At 40.1% G+C, this 15,796-nt stretch overlaps 1 protein-coding gene across 4 annotated transcripts in view; it reads left to right on the top strand.

The window, feature by feature from the left end:
* Positions 1 to 2,832: 2,832 nt before the first annotated feature.
* SUN2 (Sad1 and UNC84 domain containing 2) overlaps positions 2,833 to 15,796 on the top strand; it is a 28,148-nt gene continuing 15,184 nt past the window's right edge. For 2 of the 4 annotated variants that reach the window (XR_015697719.1, XM_087723195.1), the window contains exons 1-7: positions 2,833 to 3,104; positions 7,301 to 7,472; positions 11,002 to 11,198; positions 12,240 to 12,377; positions 13,510 to 13,605; positions 14,122 to 14,215; positions 15,040 to 15,110. Coding sequence is in view for 3 of the 4 variants with exons in the window: in XM_087723195.1 (XP_087579321.1) it covers positions 7,339 to 7,472; positions 11,002 to 11,198; positions 12,240 to 12,377; positions 13,510 to 13,605; positions 14,122 to 14,215; positions 15,040 to 15,110 (730 nt within the window). In the remaining variant the exon portion in view is untranslated. Of the gene's footprint in view, positions 3,105 to 6,703; positions 6,870 to 7,300; positions 7,473 to 11,001; positions 11,199 to 12,239; positions 12,378 to 13,509; positions 13,606 to 14,121; positions 14,216 to 15,039; positions 15,111 to 15,796 lie in introns of those variants that run through there. The other 2 variants (XM_087723197.1, XM_087723196.1) reach the window with 2 other exon arrangements.

The raw sequence follows: 15,796 nt of genomic DNA, 5'->3' as shown, positions 1-15,796 counted from the left end.
GAACAAGATGAGAAGAACATCATGTATCCAGAGGGGAGAATGGATCATAACAAATAATGACAGGCCCTGTTCTGCCCCAGCGATCCAGATGGCTCGGGGCATGCAGTTAATTCCACACGTAGGAATCTCTTTTTAGATCAAGTTCATTATCAGGCATCCTTAATAGCAAAACTTACAGTTCAGTGTTAAGATTCTTCTGACTTTCCATGATCTGTCCCATCACGTAGTGTAAAAAGACATTAATTTCCTCTAATCCTTGCTGCTGACGCAAAGCTGCTCTTTTGGTAGAACAAAAGGTGATTCAGCGAGTGGCCAATAATAAATCACTTTTCCCGGGCAGAGTACCCCGCTGCCCAATCAGGGAACACAGATGTAGTCACATGTTATGGAATTACATTTCCCACAAGGCAGTTCTGCCTACATTTCCCATAAGGTAGTTTCTTAAAGGAGACAGCACTTAATTCCTACATTAGCTATATACTGTTGAGACAGCACAGGCCCAAAGACTAGTATTAAAGGTTTCACTGCATAGCTTTCAATAGTGGCCAAAATTGTGGAAACCTTTTGGGAAAGGCTACTATTTTTGAGGTTTGTTGGCTAACACCACTTTTTTGGACTAATTAGTACCATAAAATTATATATCAATGGAAAGATAGTTTAATCGATAATGTAATGCAATAACTTTTATGGAGGATTTGTTATTAGAATAGCAGTTGTAAAGAAGAAAAATGAAATACATAGGGGGGAAAATGAGATATGCAAAGATTATCACGTCAGTTAATACTTAGTTGGGTAACCGGAATGCCCCGCCGGGCTAAGGAGGGGCGGTGGCGGCGGCACAGCTGCTTTAAGCGCTGCCTTGTTTTGCAGCCAGGGCCGCTCTGGCCGGGCTACCGGCCGCTGGCACGCGCTCCTGCGAGAGCCTCTGCGTAGCGCCGGGAGGCCGTGGAGAAGCTTCGCTCCGCTTCTCACCCAGCCTTCCCCCCGAGGCGATCCGGGACTTCCAGCGGCGGAGCCTGGAGAAGCAGGCCGGGGCAGCGGGCGGGCGGGCGGGCGGCAGGGCACTTTGCATCGCGGGAGCCGCCAAGCACCCAGGTCTGCAGCAAAGAGCCAGCCTCCTCCTTCTCCCCCACTCATCTCTCCTCTGAAGCATGCCCTCCGAAATAGCCCGCCCAACGTAAGCGTGCTCAAGAAGACATGATTCGCTGCTTCCAGATCAGGAGGCGGAAGAATTAGTGCCTCTTTTCCATCTGAACTTTTTTGCCTTTTAACTCTTTCTTAACTTTTAGAAGGCGAAAAATTCCTCATGGAAAGGAGGCCCCGAGTTCTCTCGTCTCCTGCTTTGGTTAACACTAAGCAGACACCAAGCCACTGTGACCTGGAATCTGGTAGCGACTATCTTGGCTTTAATTATTTAAAAAAAATATTTAAATTTCTTTCTTTTTCCTGAGGAGACTGGTGAGGCTCCACCTCCCTTGCCTCTAGTGACTGCACGTCCCTGTTTAGCATGAATTACGCCTTCCCATGGAGTGAAACAAGTCTTTCAGTTCTGCAGCTGTTATAATGTGAAACCAAGATTGAATGATTGCTTCTATTAACTTTTTATTGCTGGCTATATTTGGCTATAACTTTTCAAAAAATACAGATAATTGAACAAACTTTGTTGCATTACATTCTTGATTAAATTATCTTTGCGTTGATATATAATTCTATGGCACTACTGTTATTAGCCATCAAAACTCAAAAACACTTTCCTCAAAAGGTTTCCACAATTTTGGCCACTACTGTATATTTTTCCATGCATCTATTTTTGCTGCTTAGCTTTAGGATCTTTAAAGTATTATCTATTAGTTTTTAAATTTGCAAAAAAGTATGTTGGCATAAAATATTATGTCCTTCACCAATGATCCCTATTCTGCCACAGCGACACTCCTGCTGAATGATGTTGTTCTTACATACTCATGGTGGGTTATCTAAGGGAAAGGGATTGGCTGGTTTCCCAATTATGTTGCCACAAAAGTACCAACCGCAGATGGGGCTCTCCTTAAGTGGGATAAATTTAGTCGAATGCTTACAGCCGACAGTTTTAGCTACCCACAATGTTGCTTAGCTAAAGGGTGACAGGAGTTAAGGCGAAACCAGAAGATGACGCAGCAGGGAGGTTGCCCACTGCTGCTTCTTAGCAAAACTAAGCACAAGCCTCGCAAGTGTCACTCAAATTTTCCTCCAGCCCGAGCCTAAATAGCCATGGAGGGCAGTACTCAGTGGGGAGAAGGGCATGCATAAAGAAGTGGGCACACGTTCCATCGTCACACCCCAGTACAAAAGTCAGGAAACCACTAGATGTTTGTGGGGACTTCAGGTATGGAAAACTTTTAAGCTGCCTCATGTACGGGGCGAGAATAGACTCTCTGTCTCTCTGACACTCACACACACACGATTATATCAGCACGTTCCTGCAATGCTTGAAACTGAGGAACACCCTCTATCGGAGACTCCTCCTGTGCACCCAACAGCCCCTCCTCCCCCCAGGGCCCGGGAACTCTTCCCAAAGCTGCAACCAGCCTTCCGACCTTCCTTCCTCTTCTATGCCACGCCTACCCCGGGGCGGAGCCAGCCCTACTGCAGTTTATCCCGCCCCGAGCTTTTCTTCTTCTTGCGCAATCCGGCAACTGAATCCACAAAACGAACGGGAGGGGCGGGGGAAAGAAAAGGCCAGGCGACCAACGGAGGGCACTTCTTGTTCAAACCGACCAATAGACACAGGGCGTCGCAGGAGACTGACAGCCCGGGTCAGGTGCGGCTCCTGCCAATAAGCTCATGCTTGTGAGGTTTGACAGGCGCACGCAGGCACCGGAGAAGAGACCCGTCAAGGCTCTATTGTTGGCGCGCGGGGCGCTTGCCGAGGCTTCGAGTGGCTCGAGCTGGCTACGGCAATTTTCCTGGGATTCATCAAATCGCTTAGAAAGCCCGGCTAACTTCGCCCGCTGAGGAGAAAGTCCCGAACCTCTTTTGAATTTTTCTATTTGGGTGCGTGTGTGCGCTCGTGTTTTTGTTTGGAGTTTTCTTTTGTGCGTCTCTCTTCCGAAGCCGCTTTGTGAAAGGTAATTCCGTGCGGTTAAAGGCGAGAAAAAAAGCAAGCGAGTAACGGAAGAGTATTTCTTCCTCTCCTCCCCCCCCTACTCTGTCTTTGTGTAACGCTGTCGGTTCTCCCCCCCTCCCCAACCCTCCCCGTCCGTTCTTGCGGTGCCACTTTCAAAACATCCCAGGCAATGTGAGCCATTTCCAGCCCGGTCCCCTCCCACATTGTCGGTAGGGATTACAAGTCCCATCTGCCACGGACATGCATATTGATGCTGGGGATGATGGAGCTTGCCCCACGTTTTGTTGCGCTCGTCTTTCCTACCGCTCTTTTTTCTTTCTTTTTTTCTTTCTTACGGCGTCTTCGAAGGTTGCGGCTGCATTTCTTCTACCTTTCTGGAAATGCGACTGCTTATTTTTATTTATTTGTCCCCCTCTAAAATCAGGCTCCGCTACTTTCGCTTCCTTCCGGCAAGCGAGCGCAGCGTTTGTTGCCCTCCTTAAAAAGTGGAGAGCCAGCTGCAGGCTTGGAAGTTTTCGCCGAAGATAATAAAAGGAGAGACCAGGAACAGGAATGGGGCCGGAGTGGGGGGGGGGGCTGCGAGTGAAACAAATACGCCCCGATCCTAGGCAGGTTTGTCCGGATCTAAGTTTCAGTGCGTGAATTTGTTTGTCGTGTAACGACCGTGGTTGCCATTGAAAAGTGCGAGGCAGCCGCGTGGATCGCTTTAACGGAAACGACGGAAACGGTTTGACAGTTTTGCTGCCCCTTAACCGTTCTTTTTCTTTCGTGCCTCCTGGCCTTTCTTAATATTGGTACATTGAGAAGTTTGGTACATCAAAATGTAGGTTTGAAGTAGCGAGGGATGATGGGGTTAAATGAACAGCTCTGGACATGTTTAATTTATAAAGAGAAGGAGGGAGAACTTGCCGGTGGGAGGAGAAATCACGCCTCCTAATTTGGAAATCCTACCCTGGAGAGCCCCAGATTCAAATTCCTCTTCTATGATCTTGGCTTATTTACAAGTCAGCCTAACCTATTTTGCGGGATTATTGTTACAGGGAAAGAATTTTGTTTTCAGGGAAATGCAAGGAAATAATCCTGTGTACTGTTTTAAGCCACTGAAAAGGAAAAATGTGGGGTATTTATTTAATGTTACTGAAACTCAGTGAAACTCCCAGGAGATTAGTGGTGACATTTTGTGTATCACTTTTACCCCACTTATTTTCGCCTCAAGTGAACCGTCTGATGTAGTCTCAATGAAAAATATTCGCATTTGATTATATGCTGATTTCTGCAATTTTAACTCAGCATTCCCGAACCACATAACCTGTTTTCTTTAGATTAAAAAAATGCACATGGTGCAGCTCACGTACTAAAACAGATGACAACTGTTATTCTCATATGAGGGGAGGGATGGAATACAATGAATACAAGACAGAATCAAAATGCAGTCTGAATTTCTGTATGCAATGCTATTCTTTCTCTCTAATTTGTCTTCTTTAAAATGTTCTACTTTAGCAAATTGACTTTGCTGTTGAAAACAATAAGGCCATTTTTGCTCCATAGGGTCTCAGTAATTTTCTTTCTCAGAGGTTGAAGCATACAAATTAAGGGGAAGATGGGGAGAAGAACAGATCTGAAAGATGTGAAGGAAAGGAGGCCAGCATGTCTCCTGGAGTAACATACTTGATTTGAGTTGAGCTGCCTAGGGATGGATGTGCATCCTAATTGGAATGAAAAGAGGCATTTGTATTTTCTTTTACTCTTGGGAATTTGGACAATTTTTTTTTTATTTTGTTCGTTGCTTCCTACATATTTGTGTGCACCAGCGGGGATAACATGAGAAAGAATATGTATTATAACAACAATTATAATTAGTACATTATAATACAATTAGTAGCTACTAGCTACTAACAACTAGCTACTAAATTTGGCCTATAAAATCCTGGCCACCACTAGTGTAGCAGAGAGGGATAATGCAAGAGTCTTTTGGTTTGATATAAGGATGGTTCAAAGCAATGTTTCTCACCCTTAGCAACTTGAAGATGTGTGGACTTTAACTCCCCGAATTTCCCAGTTCAAATCCACACATCTCCGAGATGTCATAGTTGAGAAACTGGTCTGGAGTTTTGCAATCCAGGTAGAATGTTGGAAATAACGAAGAACAGGAGTGGGTGTGGAGAATGGCAGCAGCATGGCTTATGACTAAGCAAGGGAAACCCTCTTGTCATTTGACTTGCTGAACATTGGAAACATTTCCCAGAAGAACAGTTGTGTTGTAAGAGTAGAAATGCAGGCTGAGGCATGATAGAAATATAATTAGAGAATTAATGATGTAAATGTTGATAAACAATTGTTGGTGAGCAGACCTGACTTGATTTGCTTGTGGCAACGAGCAGGGAGGCAGGTTTTTTTAAACTGTATGAAGTGAAGGATAGGCCCAAGGTCAGATCTTGATTTTCCTATGTGGTTCCCCCCCCCCCCCCTCTCAGCAGGCAAATCTGCAGGGTGACTGACTCTGTATAAATATAGTTGTTGCTGTTGCTGCTGAGGGTGGGACTTGACTTAGTTCCAGACCAGCCTTGTCTTGGCTGGGCTATGGACTATATTTTGCCTTGCCCAAAAGCTCTACTGTTTCCAGCCGCATTTGGTTCATGATGCTCTGATGGGAGTAGCTCATGAATCTATCAGCGGGCTAGAAATTGAGCTCACATGCCAGTGGCAGTTGAAATGTGACCCTGCAGTGTAGTTCAGTGCAAGAGCATCAGGTATTAGTCCCTAGTGCCTTTTGATAGCAAAAAGAAATGAAGAAAAATAAATCCTCAAATCAAGCTGAGATCCTGATAAATGTAGACAAATACAGTCATGCTGGTTTATTGGCAATACTACTGAAGTAGTTTGCCCATTTTTGTTTCTGTTGTTACTATTGTTTATTTACCAAATATATTTGTCTACATCTATCAGGATCTTAGCATGTGCAGATGACTGAGAAAACATTTGAAGTTGTCACTCAGGTCGTGCAAAGATGTGCCTGCCTTATTTCAAAGAGTTACTTCATTAGCTCTATCACATTTTTAAAAGGATTTCTTTCAAATGATTTGCATAGTCTGAAGTGATATGGGTTATTTTTCCTTCAAGTCAGGATTGACTCTTGATGACTGTCTAGACTATCCCTGCACTTTTCTTGGCAAGATTTACCAGCTTCTAAAGACTGAGAGTCAGTAACTGGTCCAAAGTTGCACGGCTAGTTTCTTGCCTAAGACAGGTCTAGAACTTACAGTCTCCCAGTTTCTAGTCTGCTATCTTAACCAGGACACCAAACTGGCTCTTCACAGACTTAGTAACTCTAGACAATCCATGCCCTTTTGGTCATTGTTTCAGAAGTATTTCATTATCTAGACAGAGAAATAGAATGACTACAGGTGGGCAAAAAGCAGTGGGAGTTGAAGTTATGAGGGTGCCCAAGAGATGCTGCATAGATCTGGGAACACACGGGGTGGTGCAGGTTGGAGAAGACACAAGAGGGGTGGCACAGATTGAGCCCACAGGACAGTGACATGTGCCAGGAAGTATGTATTTTCCCTTCCCTTTCCAGAGGTAAATGGCTGCTTCTGGGTGGGGAAAGGAATGAGGGATTGCAAGACTGGCTGGAAAACTGTCACAGAATGTTGAAAATGAAAGTCATATGACCACAGCTCAGCAGCCGCCAGCAGCACTGGATCAGCCACAGTGTTCCCATATTTCATCCCCTCAAGACATATAGATCAAGGATTGGACACTTTCTGTAAGTTAGCCTATTTAAATAACTTGGCTTAAAAATTGTTGTCCTACGATTCACCAATTTGTCTAGTTAAATGTCATGACAGTGATAGTTTTAGTAGTGTATAGATTAGTTACTTTAACTAAAGGGAACTTCGTTTGTCATTAGAACAATGGTACACTTTGGAACACGTAAGCTGGGATTCTTGGAATTGAGTTTTGCAAAGGATTCTGAAGATGAGAAAAGTGGAATATGAGCAATAGCAAGACCCCAGTACCTATTTCATTTAGGTAGTCTTTTTAGAGGAATTGACTTGGCCAATAGGAGAAAAAATGCTAGCTTTTGTGAACTTTTCTTTGGGATTCAATAAAACTGTTCAATCATAAACCATCTTCATACTACTTATATCTGATGTAAGTCCTGATATTTTCTTTTTTGTGCTGCTTCCTCTTAAGAACCTTGACACAAGTGTGGAGGCGGCTCTTTTTTGGTCATGTCTCGACGAAGCCAACGCATTGGTGGAACTTTTCGCAGTTATCAAAGTGAGGATACTGGGAACAGTAGGATCAGTGGAGGAAGTTCTCTGCTAAGTGGACCTCAGCCCCTGTTTACAGATAATTCAAACAGGTAAGTCAGAAGGTAGGAAGAGGGAGACTCCCCCACGTATGCTATGTATGAATTATAAGGTTTCTTTGTCTTTTTGAGTGGTAACATTAATTTATTGTCGCTGCTTCCATATTTTCAGGTTGAATCTGATCGTTTACCACTGCCATCCCCAACTTGTTATTCATTATCAATGTCAGATACAATTCCCATAATTATTAGTATTATAATTCAAATTATTTAAAAGGCAGTAGAATAGAGAAGGGTCTGTGGCATGAAGTAGAAATAAGATGAGGTATTTTGAACTGTAGTATACTCAGAGTTGTCTCATTTTTTTTATAGAACTCAACTAAGCTCAGATTGAATTCAAAACTTTAATTTTAACAGACTTTGATTTTTGTATTTATACAATTCTGTCTCACTTTATATAAAGAGATTTTCCTGTATATTACTAAAGATTTGTCTTGTGTTAATAGTAGCTACTATGATCGGATTGTGAAGTAACAGCAAGGACAAATCTGGCTCTAATTAGAACAAAGTGCATCATTAAAGATTGCACCAAACAGCTTCTTAATTTGCTTTGTCCCTTCTACATTTACAAATAATGGGTATTTTAAGACTTTTCAAGATTTTCTTTTTACATCTAGTACTTCATAGCCTATTTCAGTACAGTAGTTGCAGTACACAAATAGCCAATATATAATTGGTTTTAATATGCAAGTTTGTTTTTTAAATCAGTTTCCCCCAATCTGGATGGATTACCAGTCCTTAATTTCCATATAATTCTATCTGTAGTTGCCTAATTTAGTTGTAGTTGTGGGGTCGTAGCCTAGTACTCCTATTGTCAGCAGAATAGGGAAGGCTACTTTAAAGTGGCTGGAAAGCTCCCATTCCCATTAGATACTTTGATTCTTTAAAAAGAGAAAGGAAAAAGAAATAGATAAACATTGTAAGTGCTACAGTTAAATTAGTTGGCATTGCTGGTATCATAAGACCTGATTATTATACTGTATGGCTCATGTTCATGCCACTATGTCCCATTTGAAATAGTAATGGGAATTGTAAATGGAAAAAAATAAATATTTTCTCATGAAAATGTTATGTTATTTGTAGAGTGTGCAGGCAATTTCTTTATCATAGTCTTGAATGTTCTTACTGGAAACAACTAATGACAAAGAAAAACCATAAAAACATGTTCAGTTGTATAAATGGAGCTGTAGACAGAGGCACAGAAGAGAGTTAGTGCTATAGGGAGAAGTCATTTTTGGATGCATAATTTATTTTATTTTTGCCTCAGAGAGCTAGTTTTAGTACAAAAATGCACAAATACTTGATTTTCTTACAAGTAGCCATAATGAAAGATGGGGGGGGGAGAGCTCAACCTCCCATCATGCACCATATCAATTGGGAATTGTAATTGCTTCTTAGGAGAACTTGAAAAATAAGCCGCCTATGACCTTCATGTCACTATTCATAGCCCATTTTTACAGCCCCATTGCTCCTCAGAATAGCCCTGAAAAAATTCTGAGCACAATTTTGGGAGACAGGCCTCAAGGAGAATGAAAAAGGGGCTCTAGAAAATGATTTTGACTTTGCCCAGCTTAGTAACATCACTGTCTACACACTGCAGCAATCCTTACAGGTGGAAAAATATTCACTTTTACAAAGTGTAATTTGTAGGAGGCAAAATATTGTCATCTCAGGAGCAAATGGCTTCTGACTTTTGAATAATCAGCCAAGACGTCATTTCCCTCATAGCTTTCTTTTAGGCTTCTGTTTGCCACTAATGGGAAGATTTCCCTTTGATATGATTTGCCAGAGTGGTACTAACTTCTTCAGTTCTGTTTCTTGCTTCCTCATAAACAGCTCTAACCACATCGGAAAGCAATTGTTGCTGCAGAATAAGCAGGCAGGAACGAGAGTAGGCCGAGTATTCTATCTGTTGGTGCGTTGCCTCCGCTTGGTTAAAGAAGTGTTGGTAGATAAAAAGGATGTTACCATCTGTCTGTATTACTCCCACTTCCTCCATACGCATGAACTTTAAAGAAAAATGTTATACTCAGAAAAAGCTGCTTGTGCTATTTTATTCTCTTCTTGGAGTGTGGTACAAAATCCACCCCAAAAGTGCCAATGTTTGGAGAGCATCCAAAGGATTGTTTTATTAATTCCAAAGCTAGCAGGTTACAATGAGTCATTGGTCTCTTGCAAAGAGCAGGAACTGCAACATTACATAAATCTTATGTAGAATGTTGTTCAAATGGAACTGAGCGTGGAGCTACATAGAAGAAAACCCCAAATACAAAACAATGGCTTTACAATTAATAAGAAAACAAGATAACCACAAACCAGGTATACTACTGTTTATGAAATGTGAAATCATTAAAGATGCATTCCTAGAAAGAAATACTGTGTAGTATTTTTGGTGTATAAGTTGAGCCAAGGCTTTGGTTGCTATCCTAACAGTCAACTCTGCATTCACAGCCAGAAATAAGGAGGCACAACAGCTTATATCCTTGTGTCCTGGCTCCACTCAAGGACTGAATAGTGTAATAAATTAATAATTGGCAGACACATATTACTACAGTTCAAGTCATTATTATAGCATGGTGCATGATGGCTACTGGAAATGTCATTAAATAAATATAATATGCAGTACTACACTCAGATAAATAATCATGAACATGATTAAACTGATTCAACCCAAGTTCTTATTTCAGTTCATCACAGGAGCAAACTGCATGCTTTTTTAAATTCTCTGCAAAGCAAGGATTTTGGATAGTTCTAGTTTCCTCCTGTATTCAATATGTCATAAACACCTCAAGGGCTAGTTCTTGAGCTCCTAGTTATAATATAGAGCAGTGTTTCCTAAATTGAGGTCTTCTGGATGAACTGGAACAGCATCTCTCCTGGCCATGCTTGTTGGGAATTTTGGTCTCAACGTATTTGGAGGGACCCAGCTGGGAAATTTGCTGTAAAGTGTTTGTGGACAGGGAAATGGCCTCATTTGCTCAACCTATTACAATTGTTCTGTTCCGTAAATGAAGTTGCACGTGGCTATGTGGAAACATATATCCCCACCCATCCCCAATAGGCAGTTAGGATGAACTGACAGACATTCTTACAACTTTGGTATTAAACAAGGCAAAATACAAAGCAGACGAAAAGGAAATTAGGTTAGAACTCATTAGGTAATGAAAGATGCAGTTGTTACATCACTGTAATCTTTTCCAGTACAGTCTCATTTACATGCAATGGGATGACAACTTCCAGAAATCCCAGTATATTTGAACCTTGTACCAAATATATTTTACCACTTATTTAGCGTGATCAAGTTCCAACTTGCAATATCCTTAGGAAAAGATTGCTTTTCTCCTTTCTTATCTCTTTCCCATTCAATTCTATTGTTAGGATGTGAATTCTATTAAATGGTAGGAATTTATTAGTGTTATTTCTAAATAAGAGCACTTATGCATGTGTGTACAAATGCATTTTTATGTTCTTCATCTAACTATGTACTGTCTTATCAATATGCCATTTGTTTCTTCTCCTGCAGTCGAACCCTGAGAAAGAAACCAAGCAGTGTGAAACGTCTGTCTCCTATACCTAGTCTAGGGATCAGTTCTGCTCCCCATACTACCGCCTACTACAGTGAGTCTGTCATTAATGAGTCTTATCTAACTGATGACAGAGGATTTTCTCTTAAAACTAATGTGGCCTTTGATGAGCCATTGGAAAGCAGTTCTTATTGGAGTAAGTATTTCTCTGAAATGTTCTGTAGTTTGTATATTCTAGAATATATGGATGGTACTTGCTTGGGAGAATTTAAAATAAGCTGCAAAGCAACAAATTAGCCCTTCAGATGTTTTTGAACTAGACTAGCAATTCCACTTGGGACTAATGAGAATTGGCATCTGCAACATCTGTAGGACCACAAAAGCTTTTTATTCTTATTGGCTCTGCATAGTCACTGTACAAATCCCCAATTGTTTTTCACATGTTACCTAATCTTTCAATTAACCCTGGCCTGTAGTTAGCATAATTCATACCCAAGTTAGAATATTCTTCTGCATCACCTGGCCTACATGAACCTATTTCCAATTTGATGCTCTTGGAAGATAACATTTGGAGTAAATTTGTTAGTCTTTGGGATCTCTAAGGGTCCTTTGTTGTGACTTACACTATTTATACAGAATGGTTCAGAGAGTTCATTAAATCTTTATTTGTTGTATGCTGTCAATATATTTTTGACATTGTATCATTTTTTTCAATTGATGCAATGGATATCAGCCAAATGATTTTGGAATATTGTTCTGGATGATGAAAGTTAGAAGTACAGCAATACCTGAAAGGCCATGCGTAGTCTTCTCTGGATTAGTTGGTAGGGTTTCGAATGCAAGGCAGTATTAAAGACAACTGAGGGAGAATTGGATTGGGACACATGCTGAAAATCCAGCAAAGAAAGACTATTCTAGGGAAGCTGGTTAGTGGAATTCTCAAACATCTAATCAATTAATATAAAATATTGCAGTTCTTCATGGTGATGTAATCCATCACCTGCATCAACAACAATTATTAAATATGAACATGAAGGGGTGTGTGGTAGAATTCCAAAAATATACTCAAGGCACAAGGAAGATATTTAAACTCTCCTGCAATTTTCACTAAATGATATGCTTTATTTGAGCTTGTCTAAAGATGATAGTATCTAGTTTCATACAAGCTTTTGGTAGGAAATGTATAAAAAAAAAGATTGAGTTTATTTCTAAAATAAATGTTGTAATTTGTGGTCAGGTGAGGATCTTTCATCGAGAAGGAGAAGAGGTATAGGGGGCATCGAGTCCAATAAGAAAATCAATGGATTAGGAGACAAGAAGACATATGACACCTATGGTTCTTCATCTGGTTATTCCTCTGAGGATGACTACACAGGTATTGGGAAGTTCTGTGACCCTAAGCAATCAGACGAGGCTCCCGGAGGAAAAACATTAGGGGAATAATTTGTTAACATCATTTACAGCCAAAACTGATTGGCTTGGTAGACTAAAGTAAACCATCAGCTAACAAAAGGCCTGATGAACTCCTTGACCTGCACATATTGAAGTTTTCCTTAAGGATGTGCATACTTAAAGCCTGATTGCTGGTTTCATCACAGGTCCTTGTTATTCCACTCATCACAGAGGAAGATGCTTGTCTGTTACTTTTTTTATAAAAATAAGGAAGTTATAATATTTTTCAGTTTGTTCTTTAAAAAACAGCTGTTGCAAAACTGATCTGCAGATTGGTAAAGCAGAGAGAGTAGTCAATAGTTACCATCTCCATACAGTTGGCAGAGGATGAACTTAATTTATACAGAGGAAAGATTAACAATCATGGCTGAAGCCTGCTTTCATAAGTCAGACAAACTTGGCCACCAAAACAGTACAGCTGTTAATATTTTATTTCTGTTTTAGATAGATAAAGTAACTGGAGGAAACCACTGGATCCAATTTGACTAATTCCTGGGTTACAAGATTCTTACCACAGAATCCAATCTGGCTCAGTCACCAGAACCAGAGATTTAGTCTTCTGCGCTTTCAGACTCATGCTGGAGTCCATCCTCAGGGAACTTCTCTCTAGCAGAAAATATGCTTTGGTCTATTTGGTGTGTGGTATTTATATAGATTTATATTTATACCACACACCAAATAGACAAAAGTACACAAAGTTCCCTGAGGATGGGCTCCAGTATGAGTCTGAAAGCTTGGAAGACTACATCTCTGGTTCTAGTGACTGACCCAGATTGGACCCTGCAACGTTATCCTGGGACACATAGATTTGCCTTCATTCTTGCCACAGAACGTGGAGTATGCATCAGCTGTGTCCTCTATTAACTGCATACAATGCTTTTTAGGTAGGATGTGGGAGAAATCGCTACCTTAAGACCACCTTTACCTGTTGTTAAGCTTAGGATAAGGTGGATGTGGGCTATTATCAAACTGGGGCAGACAAAACAGAAAGAAAAAGAAAAAAGAAAATCAATGATGACTTGTTAGCTGACAAAACTATCTTCTGCTTCTTGCAGGTGGTTCTTCCATGGACCAGAATACATCCAATTTTGGGTTCAAGAGTGTCCTCTCCAAAGTGGGGTCCTTCATTTGGTTGGTGCTTTTAGCCCCAGGTAAATGGAAAGAAGTTTTTAGAAATCTGATTAGTTATTACACATGTTAAAAAGGAAGCTATATAGCTGTGTTTATGTCTCTGTACTGCATTTTCAGTACTAACTTATCTGATATGGACTTCTTCAAAATAATGCTGAAAATGTTCATTTGGAAGGGATATAGAGAATTATATTAAGAGATAGCCAGAGGCTTAGAATCAAGCATCTGGAGAAATTCTAATTCTTCAGATTTATTCTTTGAGATTAATTTGTCCAAGAATGCAATTCAACTTGGAAAAAAATTATTTAATATTTTGAATAATTTTTAAACTGTCCAGAGACATTGGGAGTCAAGGGGCATATATACAATATGTGTAATTAATAATATCTTGTGGGTTTTGGTAAACCGTCATTTATGCTATTGAATGTGGAAATAAGGCTTCTGAGAAATTCTGTTGTAGAGGAAGGGAAGAGATGGAAAGAAAGCTGAGCAGTTACTCTTTTAAAAGCTGTTCTGAGTTGTTTTTTTTTTTGCAGGACGGTTCTTTGGTTTGTTATACTGGTGGATGGGGACCATGTGGTATCGTCTAACAACTACAGCCTCTCTCCTGGATGTCTTCATTTTAACACGGTTAGTGAGAATAGAATTTGAAATATAAAAGGATGTGGCTAACTGGTTCCTGGATGGACTGGAAAAGTAACTGAAAGGGGGTGGGGGGAATAGAAGAAATTCCTGCAGGTGCACAGCTTAGAGTATCCCCAAATTCATCAGCATTTAGAATGTGTGTGTGTTTTTCTGCTACAGCCGTCTTTCATTAATAACTATCTAACCAACTAGACACTTATCATATGCACAATCCAATAGCAGATGCTTCAGAGTTGTAGGATGGACTTAAAAGTTTGAAGTGGCCCAACTCTACTGTGGTTGATGATTGGGTTTACACGTTTTTCTAAATATTTTTTCACCATTCAATAAACTAAGAATAACTGGATTCATACAATACTAAACCATATTCCATGCAGTTTACAAACTATACTACAATAGCTCAATCTACCCAACACATTAAGTAAAAAAAACACAAGCAGACTAGTTTCATAAAAACATTGCACGTTGGCTTAGCTGGTTGGATGAACCTAGCTATTATAATTAGTCATCTGTGGCTTATATTTTAGTATATTATAAGTTTGTGGTTAAGTAAACAACACAGTACAATATGTGAACCAGGTCTATCTATTTTGATTACTTTCCAATGTTAACTGCAGCAGTTATATTTGATATGATGTCATCATGCCAATAATGTAATATGAAGTTGGGGTGTAAACTTCATTTCATTGAGGTTCACATCACATGTTCTATTTTTATTGGCAAGCTGAGGCAGCACTGTTTTGCTTATAATGCTTGATTTTGCCTTGTATTAACAGTTTGTTCTCTCTCTCCTGTTGTTTGGGTTTTAGGAGCTATCCAGTCTTGAAGAAGATAATGTTGTTTATGCTTCTGCTCTTGCTCCTGAGCTCTGTTGGTTATGGTGAGTTTCACATTTGCCTTTGTCTGTGCCTCTTAGAAAGTATGAGATGACATCACCCTGAAAGGAGTATTATTGAACATCTTATATTTCAACATGTGATTCTTTTTGCAGACTTTTGCCTTACATTGTGCAACTGTTGAGAAGGGAAGAAAAAAAATGGGGGAAGGGAAACATTTGTTAATGCACTTGTATTTTTTTCTGTTAAAAATTGCTTCCTCTATTTAAAAAATGTACTTCTGATTAGGAGAATCTGTTGTTTCTTTCATGACACTTGAGCAGATAAACTCAGCTAGAAAATTTTAATTAGGAAAACAGCGACTAGGAAGAATTGGGAAGTCTTTCCTCCCTCGTGTACACTTCTTGTCTCAGGAAAGCATTCCACTCAAGCAGTGACTTGTCCCAAACAAAATGTGATAAAAATGTTTATTGGTACAGGTCTGGAATCGAGTGAGTCCAAAACCTTGCCACTCTTCCAGATAAGCACTTAAGAGATTCTTTCCTTGGCTTTAGAAATATAGTTAACAATGCTGAAACTAATGCTACTGTGCAATAGTATGAATCAATTGTCAGGGTCTTATTATATCTTCATTCTATCGAGTGACTTTTAAAATATTAGCCCTTTTTTAATTGCTGGCATCTTTGAGAGAGACATGTGGGAATGAGTCTCACAATCCAGCTAGGAATAG

This window comes from Thamnophis sirtalis, unplaced genomic scaffold (genome assembly GCF_051295495.1).
Source record: "Thamnophis sirtalis isolate CommonGarterSnake01/CBP01778 unplaced genomic scaffold, rThaSir2_p1.2 scaffold_9, whole genome shotgun sequence".
NCBI classification, from domain to species: domain Eukaryota; kingdom Metazoa; phylum Chordata; class Lepidosauria; order Squamata; family Natricidae; genus Thamnophis; species Thamnophis sirtalis.
The sequence above is the reverse complement of the archived record's forward strand: the minus strand, read 5'-3'. Positions and strand labels throughout refer to the sequence as shown.